Below are 13079 nucleotides of genomic sequence, written 5' to 3'. Positions count from 1 at the left end.
AATTTCTGATAAAGTACTCAGATGGTAAAGCACTGCCAGATGATAGAATCTCAGCATTTGTCTTCCAAGTACTCTGCAAAATCTCAGTCTTCCTTCTCCAATACACTGCCAATATCTGGCAACCTATTTTGCAGGAGGATGGTATTCAGTTGCAGTTCCACCAGTGGAAGCTAATTCCTTATTCAGATTAACGTATTTTACTTCTTTTGCAACTGTGTAATAATAATTTCCAAAAAGAGTCTTTCCAAACCCTGTCAGAGATTTGGTGTGAGACAAAGCTGCAATGGACTTGAGAAGAAACCTCAATTTTCCCCATGAATTTACTCTGAGAATTTTTTTTTCATGTCACTGCAAATGGAGGTTATTCCCTAGATCATTCAGAACTGCTTCATCTGGCATAAGCCTTTGTTATAGAAAACTCCAAATTTAGCATATTCCCATGCTTACGGAAATTTCATGAAACTACTTCTTTTTCTGTATGTGTGTGATTTAAAACAAATGTATGGTGGGATTCAGCTCACCTAATTTTAATCATCTGAAAGGTAAAAGTATAATCTGATCATTCTTTCTCTGGTCCATGATGCTTCCGAAGGGTGAATTCATCCCTGACTAAGTAGTTGTTTAGAATTGAAATACATTTCTTCCGGATGTTCACCCTCTCTCCTCTGATTGCACATTGATCCCAGTTTAGATTAGATGACAAACATAAAAGGGCTCAGATTACAAGAAACATACCCCATCTTTGCTCTTTGGGATGAGCTTTCCCGTTGTAATGCCCTGTATGAGCATCCACAAACTGCTGCATCATGGACCGTCAATGGCAGGGCCACATCCTGACTCTGCAGACCAGACCAGGTACCTTCCACTGCGGTAAATAACCTGATGTTGTGGATGTTTCCCAAGAAAAGGAGAAGAAATGGCCTAACTCCACTTCCACAAACATCACCAACCAGTTCCTAGAGGCCTGGTCTGCAGTCACACTCAAGTTGGACAAAACCCAATAGAAATGATCAAGCTGAATATTCTGGAGCTACCCTGCTCAACTGAGTTTTAAGATTGCCTACTAAGAGAATTTTTCCCTGGCACAACCAAAATATAGTTAATGAATGACAAACTACAACAAGGACAAAACAGAGCCAATTTATGATATTAGGGGTATGAGGATATTCAAATCTGAATTTCTGGGGAACAATCAGATGATGCAGAACATGGCAAAACAAATTCAAGATAGGCCCATCCAAAATCCACACAGTCAGCACAAAACTACAGAAGACAACTGGTATCATTCTAGAAATACAACAAAAGGAACATGGCAAAGCAACAATCTATCAAGGCTTCACTGATTATTTAACACATCATCTATTGCCTCCAAAGCACTGTTCACACTCAACATACGGAGCTGTCTTCATTCTGCAGAACTTGATCTGCAAGAAGGTGAAGGATGAAGGACAACACCGAGCAGTGAAATGCCCATACTTGTAAAGCTGTGTCAGAGTAAGAAGTAAAATTAAGTGCCCTTTCTGTGGGGGTTGCAAAATCCCAACTTTAACATCGATTTTGTCTTTGACCTTGGTCATATCATTTAAGCACTGCGACTTCAATCTGACATTTGAAAAACTCAGCTCACAGGAATCTGCTGCAAAAGAGGACCCTTGATTGCCCTTTGGAGATCAGAACACAACTAGAACTTTTCAGAAAATCTTTTAATTTTCTGTTTGGGTTTCTAACTGCTCCAGTTCTGCCTGCGTAAATTCTCCGACTCAGCTACTGTTGACATGTCCTCATTGCTTAATATTATCTGTGAATTGCATTCCTGTGAAATTCAATCCCACTTCCCAATAATTAATAGAGATGTAAGATGAGACCAGACCTAACACAAATTCTCCAGATACCTTCCATAAACTTGTTACATCATCAGTCAGCATGATCCTTCGTTTACAACCTTTCAGCCAGTTTCCAACCCACATGACTGGTTTCCCATCCAAGTCAATCTGAATTAATTTTTGTATTAAGATTTCCTCATAATCCTGCACGGGCTAAACTGACCTGATAAACCTTTCACGTGTTTGACCTCTTGATGTTACATGGAAAAGGCAGGAGATCGTTAATAAAACACCAACAGCTCTCTGACAGATTTTCTCCAGCAGCACCACAGCACTCCTTTATCATGGGAAAATCAATGTGAGGGAAAAGAGGGTCTGATTCTTGAGTACATGCTCCTGCAGCAAAATCCCCATCCCACGGGCTAAACTGACCTGATAAACCTGATAAACACCACAAATGGCTCGTTCACAAAACAGCATCTGAAATGTTGTCCTTTCTGTCCACCGTATCCTGATTGCACAGGTTATAGAAAAGACGCAGTTCAAATTGGTCCTCTGGTTTCAGGATGCACTTCAATTTCCCTGAGTTTCATTCTGGACTATTCTCTATGCTTGCTATGTTTTATTTAGCTGCTCTAAAGGAAGTGAAAAAATGTCCTATTCTGCCTTATTTTTCCTTGTCATTTTTGCTACTTCAAAGAGTAATTGGGTTTTCCACAAAAAAAAAGTATCAGAATAATTCCGGAAGGAGCTCTGTTTTATCTTTCCTTTTGAGGTGACTATTCTGGTGGAAAGACCACTGAACATATACAATTACAGTATTTGGTGTTTGTATAACACATTTTACCCTTCAAGGACGTTCTCCTCTTTATCCCACCTCCAAAAACTTACACTAGAGTCAAGAAGATAGTAAAAATTGTAAGGACACAAGCTTTACTCTTTTAGGAGAAAAATAAAAAAAAACACACACAAAAAAAACAACCACCAAAAAACCCAACCCTTTTCTTTAAAATTAAATTCTTCTCAAAAATGAGAAATCATGAAGGATTTTTTGAGTGCAGGGGAGCTCTTAAGCTTGTCTAGCTTGTGAAATTTATTTTTAGGTACATACCTAAAACCTAATACTTGTGCTAATCTTGAAGCTTGAGGGAAGAATGGACAGAAGAGGCATTTGTAAATATTCAGAAATGTTCATGTTTCCTTGCTGGTGTCCCAGATATCTATGCATTTTACAATGGTAAATCTGCCCTGCATCAACTGGGTGGGTTACCAGTGTTTTTTACATGCAGATGGAAAATCATTGATGGAAAATAATTTATAGACAGGAAAATTAATGTTAGATAACAAAGAAACACCACTGGTAGAGTATTTATTATCACATTTCCAGACAGTCCTGAAGAGAATTGATTTTGTCACCCGGATCCAATTATGTGGTTCAGTCTCTACTGGAGGATTTTTTTACTCATCAGTGAATAAAACCTCACTCAATAGGACAGGAGTCAAGAACATGAGCAAAATGTGAGTTTTAAGGGTGCACATGAGTATTTCCATGTTGTGTCTGCTGAACACTGAATTTGTTAATGCATTTAGGTAATGAATCAAAATTTACTCTAAGGAACCAACCTGGAAAATGTTTAGGAAAAGGGTGATTTATATTGAAGTCACAGGCCCCGTCAAACAAGGGATTTTGTTGCACAATGCAGTACTGCTAGCAGCATCTTTCTTCATAACGAGCTGCAAATTGCTTTGCAAACTAAACCTGCCTCAGAAACTGGAAGCAAGGATCACCTGGCCCATCAATACAGGGCTTTGGTCTCCACTGAAAAATGGCATTAACAAGGGGTAGAGGACCCTGCGGTGGGATACATTCATGTCCAGGATCGGGCTGTGTCCTCATCCACGCAGGGATCCTGCCAGGCAGAGTGTGAGGGGTGGCTTCATTTCTCTCTGATTTTCCAACCAGAGTGAACTCTCCACCCCCAAAGTTTGAACATGGGAAAGCATCTCCTTTTAAAGTAACTTTTTTTTTCTCCTTTATTTTCTAAACTATAGTATAATGTGAGAGCAAAATATTTTAAAAGAATGCTTTGAAAGATCCATTTCAAACAAAAAATCCCCCAGAAGTATTTTGTTGGGGGTATGTCAAAATGAAACTATAGGAACCTGACCTTCTCTTTTCTTCCTCCAAGACAAATTTAAGGGCAAGGTAGACATTGTTTCACAGAGACTTTTGATTTCAAGAGTACTATAACTTCTGATAGAAAAAGATTCAGCTGAAATTTTATAGGCCCACCCTAGATGCATCAGAGGTAATGCGTGATTTATCACAGGAGCAGCAAAACATTCCATGGCCACTTCCGCATCGTAGCACTCTTTATGAAGCTGTTGACACATGTGCAAAAATACACCATTCTTACGTGGTAAGAATAACACCTCCCCATCAGACTGACAACACTTGTGTAACACGAGTGGAAACAATTTTGGAAGGTGTAAGAAAAGCGAGATCCTGTCTTACACAAGGGCAACATTTCTGTCCTGCTTAGGCACCCAACTTGGGCACAAGCTTTAGGTGCCCACTGAACTGGTCCTGTAGGAGATGTTTATGTTCCCTACATAAGGCGAGATGATACACGTTAAGTGTTTGGGCGTCGCTGTGGAAGTTTTCAGTGCCACCTCCCATGTGTCCCACCACCTGCACAAGGAAATTAATTGTGGCATACTGAGCCGTTAGGAGCTTGATCTTTAATCCCCAACTGCATACCCTAGGTGGGTTGGTTGCATTACACTTAAAGTCTCCGCAATGTGGCATTGCCTTCAAAGGCAAGGGACAGGCAGGCAAGACTGCTCTTTGCCTTCTCAGACACCCTCAGGGCAGACAAGAAGGCTGCAGGGCTTCTGAAACTGGTAATTTTAAAGAAGAATTATTCTGGGAGATGCCAAAACTTTTGCCATCGTATGTATTGAAGAAATGTTACACACCTGTGGTGATGACTGACCTTTTCCATCTTAGTTATTGATCATTATCAGACCCAAACCTTTCTGCACTATTAGCAGGTAGTGATGTGCTGGTCTCACAACCTGTGGTGCCCCCAGCAGCGCTCTAGCTGCAGTACCAGTATGCCAGCAACAGCGCACTGGGGAGGGGCACATTTGGTACCAGAATGCAGAACCGGGGAGAAAAGCTGACCTGGCCAACTCACAGCTGTGGGAGAGCTGTCTGACGTCTTGCAGAGCCACTGCTGAGCATGAAGAACTGGCATCGTGCAGGAGTTACCCACCAACATGTGAGTGGGGTTAAAGAGAAAAGAAAAAGCTGCAGGACAATCTTTTTGCCATACCAGAGATGCCCACTAACAAATTATTCCCAGTTTGCCCTTGAGCCGGTTCCACAGAATTCTTTTTTAGCTGGGAATCATCCCACACCACCAGATCTCACTTAGTAATGACATCAAAGGTCTCCAAGCACTTCACCCAAAGCTCCTGCTCCCAAATGGCCGGTGTGAAAGTGAAGTTAATTCACACCCAGTGAATCCAGGGCTAGGGCAGTGACATGTGATCATCTCTGCGATGCTCAGGATCTCTGTCACCCTTTGGAGAGCCCTTCTCATCCCCCCTACCAAGAGCTTCCTTTACTATCTATTCTCCACATGAGCATCTTGCACTTTGGTAGGAAAGCAGAGAATGGGACTAATATAGTGAGTAACAGAGGTATAAAAGGCTTTACAGCTTGCCCTTCCTGCCTCCCGTTGTCTTCGTCTCTCTGTTCAGCCACAAGAAACACCTGCTTTCCTACGTTGTTGAAGACGCCGTTTCATCTGTATCTAAGCTATTTTCCAGCTCAAGCCCCAGCCAGGCACAGCACGTCTCACTGTTTGCACTAGGACTGTGCAGTGGGTGTGGGGTCTGCATAAGCTAAAGGCTTTCTGTAGAAATGCAGGATCATTATTCTAATAACTCAATATTTTCATAAATCAATTCACTCCTTTTGGAAAAAGAGTCAGTAGGGTTTTTCACCATGACTTCTGTACTAATAACTGTGCAGAGCTCTGCATAGGGCTGTTTTACCACTTAATGGCTGAAAAGGCTTTATTCTTAGATTATTATTTACAAAATGTCTAGCACAACCTTACCTACTTCTTTTACTGACTGAGAAAGATATGCATGTAATATGCATACCCACAAATGCATAAAAGACATTTAGTAATTTAAGAACTTTTTCTGGCATATTTATTAATCTAATTTTCTCCTTACAAAGTTCCTCCCACTTCTACCACAGAACATTCTACTTAATCAGTTAATGTTGGTTTGAAGATCTCTTCTCCTCTCCTCTGCATTAAAGCATCTTTCTCTGGCTGGGAAGATGACATACCTTCTTTACTAAAGCTCATCAATCGTATTCTCTCGCTAGCATAGAATTTTTGTTACAGATAGCCAGAATACCCATCTATTGTAAATTCAGAGGAAGTTCAGAGCCCCGCAACAGCCAGTACAGTAAGGGACTCAAAAGGTATTTTGAAATGTATATGGATAGTGGATATTAGAAGATGTTATGTCAGTGTAGAAACACTGCCAAGAGTTAACTGAGTATTTAATAACTTTTTTTATTATTTTTTTTTTTTTTTTTAGAATGTCCACAGAGGAGTAAGTACTGCAGGAAGATGGCAAAGTGCTACTGGACTTTCTACCTTTGACAAGTGGTTGACATCCATCCCAGATCCACAGCGATGAGTAGTCATTACTAACTGAAAGAGGTTGCAATTGCATCTTCCTTTCTCTCTACGCAAACAACTTTCCAAATGCTTCTTTATTATTATTCATGTCACGGCAAGGTCTCCAGAAGGCTTGGAACTGCATAAAAGGCCATGTCTCTCATCAAGTGCTGACAAAACCAAAGAATGGAATAGCTGGGTGGGAAAGGCATGAAGCAGCTGACCAAGGTCATCTGAGAGGTCAAGAGAGAATATTTTCTTTGCAGTTTTTGATATGGCCACAGCTCTCGGCTGCTTAATGGGAAGGAAAGAGCCCCACAACCAATGAACCTGCTCTCTAGAGCCCTGGTGAGGTGAAGGTGGAATTCACCCCAGAGACTGACGAAGAAATTTAAGTTCATAACTGAAGAGTGGCAATGCAAAAGGAGCATCCTAAACCCCATCATTGTTTTGATAGGTTTCTGTTGTCTTTCTACTGTTTGTTTATGTTGGGACAGCTTGTCCTGGGACAGGTTAACTTGGTTTCATGTCCCTGGTGCAGTCAGGGTTGATAGCTGGCCTTTCTTTTAGGCAATAGTGTTTGTCTTAACATCTGGTCTAGCAGAGCTAAGAAAGAGCCTGTTCCTAATGTACTAAGCAGAGGGAAGAGTGGAGAATTTTCCTTAAATTGCAAGGAAATGCTTCATTTCTTGACCACATGGAGGAGGCAGGCTGTTTGATCGTGTCCTCAGGAGCTGATAGCTGCAGGGACATCTCCCAGTAAGGGCACAGCTAACCTGAGGCCAACACTAGCTCTGTGAGTGGTGTCTCCACTCTACTCCAGGCGAGAGAAATGGGTAAGGAGCCCTTCCTATTCCTGATGGATGGTACAGAAACACAGTTGAAAGAACAGAACAGTCTTTTTTTTTTTTTTCCCAGTAAGTTTTCCCAACCTATGAACCAGAAGAGGCTACTTGCCTTCACACATTGTCAGCTTGCTTTCATGCTACTGAGCAGCTACTTCGAGTTCAGCCTGCCCAATCCTGCCTTGATCCAAGAGGCTGAGATGAAAACTATCCGCAGCCTCCAGTCTTCCCCTTCTGATCTCCCTGCTCATGTTTTATTATTTTGCTTTGACTTAACAGCTTTTGCCAGCCACAGAGCACTTCACAGGATCCTGAGCCACAGGCTTGGATTGGGACGGGTGGTATCACAAATGGGTACAGAGCCACATTGCCTCCAAGGAAGCATCTGGTCCTTGGAGCTAGACTAATCTTATACTCAAACCGTCTCTGCTGAAGGAATAAACAGTTTGTGGATATTATTGATACACAGATGCCTACTCTGATACAGGTGGGCACTGGTTTTGAACCTCTCTGAACCACGGAGGTGGTCGATGCCTCAGGGTCATGTAAGAAGGAGTTAATCTTAGGCCAGTGGGAAAGACTCCACAAATGCAAATGGAGCAAAACTTATTTAAAAGTACAGCTGTCAGCATCAGAAAAATTGAGAATCTGGCCAGTAGCAAGTCTGCAAGTACAGGTTTCAAAATGCTAAGTGAATGCAAGTAACTTTTCTGCTTAAGCAATAAAGGATACAACATCCAGCTGATGTGCTTATCACAAATGTGGTAATAGAGATGTCTGCTTTATTGGCTGCTTTTTAGCCTAGTGTTCATAAATGAGTGATACTTAATTAATTGAAGGCAATATTACAAAAACCAATCTGCTTACAAAGGCTCCTTTTAAACAACAGTTGTCACATTTGTTCTGATCTCAGAGAGATAAGTCCTAAGTTATTATCTTTTCTCAGACAATCTAGCAAATAAACATGAAAAGACACTGTAAAGGTGAAATAGTGGAAAAATGCTTTCATGCCTCTTTTTTACCTTCAGGTTAGGAGTGTGTTCAGAAATAATTCTCACCCTTTTTAGAGATTTTTTTTTTCTGATAAGAACAGCAACTTTGTTGGGGTTATTGGCAAATCAGGGTCAAAACCCTATCTCCTTCCTCATATCTGATAGTACACAATAAATCACCTCCATATAATCAATAGTTGTCTCTATATCAATAACTAAAATGTGCCTCAGACCATACTCTGGCCCTGGGGGTAGGGGCACAAGATATGCAAGCAGATACACACTTTTATCCTCTGAACAGAGTAAATATAGCAACCAGGAATGGACCCTTTCCCATGCTGTCTCCTAAGCCATGCCCAGGCACTGTCCTGGAAGGCTTCATTGACAAAAATGATGCCGGGATTTGTCAAAACTTACGATCTAACAATTTGATAACTGACAGTCAATGGTCAGTGTAGACTTGCCCAGTCTAGGTGATTAGGACACAATCCAGACTCCAAGCACAGAAACATTTTTTTGTTCTGGGCTGGGGAAAGAATGAGCAATCTTGCTCCAATACATATCTCAAAAGTTTTCATCAAGACTTCATACATCCTGCTTTGTTTTCCTGCTCCAGAACAGTCTATCTGCATGACCTTGAGCAAGTCACTCTTCTGGCTGGGCTGCAGATTGCAGCGTAGCAGCAACTGAACAGGATAGAGAGTATCCCCAAGGCAAGGGGAGCAGGCATTTTCGTACAGCTTGGTTCACCTGGCCTTTCAGAAGAATAAACTAGCCTACAATCAATCCTGTGCTCCCTGACTGGATTTTAAACCCATCTCAGGCATTTGAAACCACACTGCAGTCTGCACTTTGGATGTAAGTGGCATCTCTCTGCTCCTCCTCTGGCGAACAGAGACCAAGTTTTCCCGACTTACAGAGCGGCAGTGAAGATACTAAGTTATAAGCTCTTCCAACACTACCGCAAGTAATGGTTAAACAATCATTATCCTTCACAGACAGATTTTCTTAGGAAAAGTCAAGCAGTTTCATTAGGTTTTGCAGCCCAGTAACAGCTGTTTCAAAACCAGCGCTGTTTGCTGTAGCCTGCTTGTACAGCTCCCACAAAGGTCCCATGAAAGACCTGGCCAGTGTTCACCCACATCCAGCCTTCAGCAGCCTCACCTAAGAGAATCAAACAATTTGGGCTGCAGCAGGAAACAAGAAGAAAGATAAAGTGAGAGCTGCTCACGAGGCTTGAGGGAAAGAAAAAAAATGCAAGATGTTTTTTTCAGCTCCCAGATGGAGCAGGAGAGGGGTTGGAACAGCTCATTGTGGTTCCCAATCCAGTACAGGTTGATATTTGACCCATGTCAGCTACAGACTAAACACATCTGGGACACCTTCATGGTTTGTAAAACCACCGCACTGTTCTTAGAAAAATTTTATTTAATCTCAGGTTATTATTAAAAGAACAAGACAGAGCAAAATCCACCAGTAATAATCAAACAACACGTCCTCTGAGAAAGTGAGGCAACCTAGAGGATCCTGGAGTGTCCTTATGGTGCAGAAAAGTCTAGCTGAGAAAGTTCCCAAGGACATGGACCAGTGAGTGTGATGAACACTGGTCCACTCTGAATAAGGGCAGGCAGATTTGACCCTCTTGTTTGCATTCCCATCAGGTCTGGCCACAACCGCTCTGTTATGTCACTACTCAAGAAATAAAAAACTTCATAGCTATAGCCACAGGGGTCATTCCCTTTGCTGATCATCCAGACACTGATCTTCCCTAATGGGTGCATCATCTGAGGTATCCCTGGTTAAACACATCTAGACACTCCAAAACCAGCAACACAAATCTGGATTTCTACAACCTTTGCTCAGAGGTGGAGAGAGAGAGAGGTCAGTAAATAGCCTGGGATCAAATAAATACTTTGGCCATGGCTTGAAGAAAGGCAAGAGAAGCTTGTCCACAACTTTCTAACCCTGTATCTTGGTAGATGGGACAACAGAAATGACAGAGGAGGGCTCACCAAGTGAAATAATCTACACAAAGTAGTAATTTATTCCAAGACGCTGGAGCCAAAGAGACCAGGGGGAGGTGAAACTCTGAGGACATGCATAGCTGAAGGCTAGTCCAGGGTCAGGGCTGACCATGGTCCCACAACAGACTCCTTACCATATCAGAAAAACTGTGGCAAAGTGTGTTTCATTTTCTGAGTACCAGGGACTCTCCCTATCCAGAGAAATGGGTTCTAATCGTTAGCTTTTCTCTAAAGCACGGTCACAGGTTTTGGCAGCTTTACTGTCCTTTACTGAGAAGTGGGCAGAAAGCTGCCTGCTCTGCCCAACTTTAAAACCTGGGCACTTTAAGGGCGTTTATTCCTTCATCTGGAAGATGATACGTAACAACTACTTGGGGGGTTGGAGGTGTTGGACTGGTATTCAGCAACACTCAGACATCAATGCTTTGGGTAAACCTTCCTCTGTGTGAATTACCTACCGATCAATTTTATTCCAATAAATTTCCAATTTAGACCATGTTATTTTTTCCTTTGATTTTACCTTTAATAAAGGAGGAGCTGTAGGCACTCTCCTAGTAATAAAGCACATTGCAAGTGACCCCATCCTAGTTTTGCCAAACTCAGTTAGGGTTTCTCTACACAAGAAAATTAATCTGGATTGAGAGAGTAGAACGACTATTTCTGTATAAAGCTGGTTTATAATTAAATTAGTCTGGATTATCAGTGTTCTTCACTGAGCTAGCTTAATCTTGACTTTCAAAATAATCATAATGGGAAGAAAGCACTTTAATTCTGCAATAGCAGGGTTGTCTTCACAGAGAACTAAAAGACAGAATTTGTTCAAGGATATTTAATCCAGAAGAATAACTTGGGTTTCTGAGCACTCCTTGTACCCAGGACTTTCCAGCAGCAGCAAGGACACCTTTTCATTTCCACACACGCAAACCGCCACAACTCTGCACAAAGCAATTACTGTAACATCTAGAGCTACGGGGGTCAAATCCCAACTGTCCCACACGGCCCTTTTACTGAAGCAAAAAGACCAATGAAATCAATTTGTCTCTGCTTCAGTTTTTGGAGCAGGGACTGGCTTTACTTTTTTTCCTGGTAGATGAACACTAAGGAACAAATGGTAACTTTAGAGTCTGGCTGGTACTTACAAAAGCACCATCTCCCTCATCTCTGAGGATGTCTTTGAAAAAAGGGGGACAGTTAACCCCAAAGAGCCTCTTTGGTTTACAAGGAGGACCATATCTTCTTCACTAAGACGGGAGCCATGGGTAAGTAGTGTGCTAGGGAGTTTGTTCCACTCTGTTAAATAAAAGCTGCCTCTGGTGCAATGCCTGGGGGAGCATGCAGATATGCTATAATTTGCAGAAACTTCTTTCAGCGGCCACCTGCAAACTTTGCACCTTATTTGCTCATAGCACGTTAGCCCTGGTGAACTGGATTGCTCCAGGTGAGAGGGAAAGCAGGTAGGTGCTTGTGTGCCAGGGAAATATTCCTGAGATCATTTCTGCCGAATTATTCTTTTAATTGGAAGGACCAAAACTTCATTCACTTTTTACCTTGTTTCGCCTTTGCTGGAAGGCTCTAGCTGATGGGATCCGTCCCAAAGCTCCAGCCCATCCATCCGCAGCAGAGTTAATTATTTTCACACCGAGAGAAAAAATTCCACCTCCCTTCCCCTTCTTTGCATGCAGGTAAAGAAAAAGAAGGCAGGACACCTGAAACCACTCCTGGCCCAAACCTCCTGCTGCTCCTACGGCACTCGCAGAGGCAGGGAGATACAGGAGCTCACTGTGCATTTGAGGAAAGACTTTTCTGGCCATATTAAAGACCAATTATCCCACCACGTCAATGGAGCTGGAAAAGGTGATAGAGAAACCCCAGCTCTCAACCCCCCCACCGACCCCCTGTCCCTTCTCCCCGACGTATTAACCCTTGGAGGCATCGCAAGGTCTCCCGGTCCCGAGGCTGTCCTCCGGTCCCTGCTCTCCTGGTTCGTTAGCGTCCAGCCCCCCCCCTCTTTCCTCGTACAGAACAATAGCAAGGCACCGCTTTCAGCTGCTTCCCGAGGAAAGCCCAGATCACACACATTTAGATAGAGAGAGATATGATTATATTTCTCTTTGCTGTTTAGGACAAGAAATGAAGTGCTGCCTCTTTAATTGGCAAAAGCATGCAGTAAGAGCATACCTTTAATTTAGTGTTGGGATAGCTCACTTGCACCCTGGCTGTTGTCTTATTGGAGAGGGCAGCCTGCCTCAGATCCTCTAGCACTGAAATAATATCATCCAGCACGCATTTCTTATCCTGATTTCTCAACACACACAGATGGGAAAAAGTATAATTATAGCCTTTGTAGTTCACCTTCATTTCCAGCACGGCTCGGTGGATCTGCAGGATCACATCAGCCTGATGCAAAATATTGCCTCCGGGTTTGGAGAGGAGAATCACCCTGCCATACCTCCCCGGGGTGTGCAAGTCCGAGTACAGCTGGCTTTTGGATTGATCGAGGGAGAAAAGGCTGCTGGCTAAGCTCCTCTCGATCTTGGCCAGGCTGTGGCTGGGGGCTACCAGGCTCTCCAGGTCAGTGTCAGGCTGGAAGCGGTTGAGCAGGCTGAAGCCGAAGATGATGGTCAGGACTGCGGGCACAGTGAGGAAAAACACCGGATGCCTGCTCACGAATAAGCCCAGCTTGTAG

The 13079-nt window shown here is 42.7% G+C and overlaps 1 protein-coding gene across 1 annotated transcript in view; it reads right to left on the bottom strand.

Annotated features, from left to right (window-relative positions):
• LOC104505782 (patched domain-containing protein 4-like) overlaps window positions 1-13072 on the bottom strand; it is a gene marked incomplete at both ends in the record, with an annotated part of 26153 nt that extends 13081 nt beyond the window's left edge. The window contains one exon of the mRNA XM_010146489.1: window positions 12572-13072. Coding sequence (XP_010144791.1) covers window positions 12572-13072 — 501 coding nt within the window. The remainder of the gene's footprint in view (window positions 1-12571) is intronic.
• Window positions 13073-13079: the final 7 nt, after the last annotated feature.

The sequence above is a fragment of the Eurypyga helias genome, unplaced genomic scaffold (genome assembly GCF_000690775.1).
Source record: "Eurypyga helias isolate BGI_N326 unplaced genomic scaffold, ASM69077v1 scaffold29242, whole genome shotgun sequence".
Classification (NCBI taxonomy): domain Eukaryota; kingdom Metazoa; phylum Chordata; class Aves; order Eurypygiformes; family Eurypygidae; genus Eurypyga; species Eurypyga helias.
Note: the sequence above shows the minus strand (reverse complement) of the source record. Positions and strands in the feature narration are given on the sequence as shown.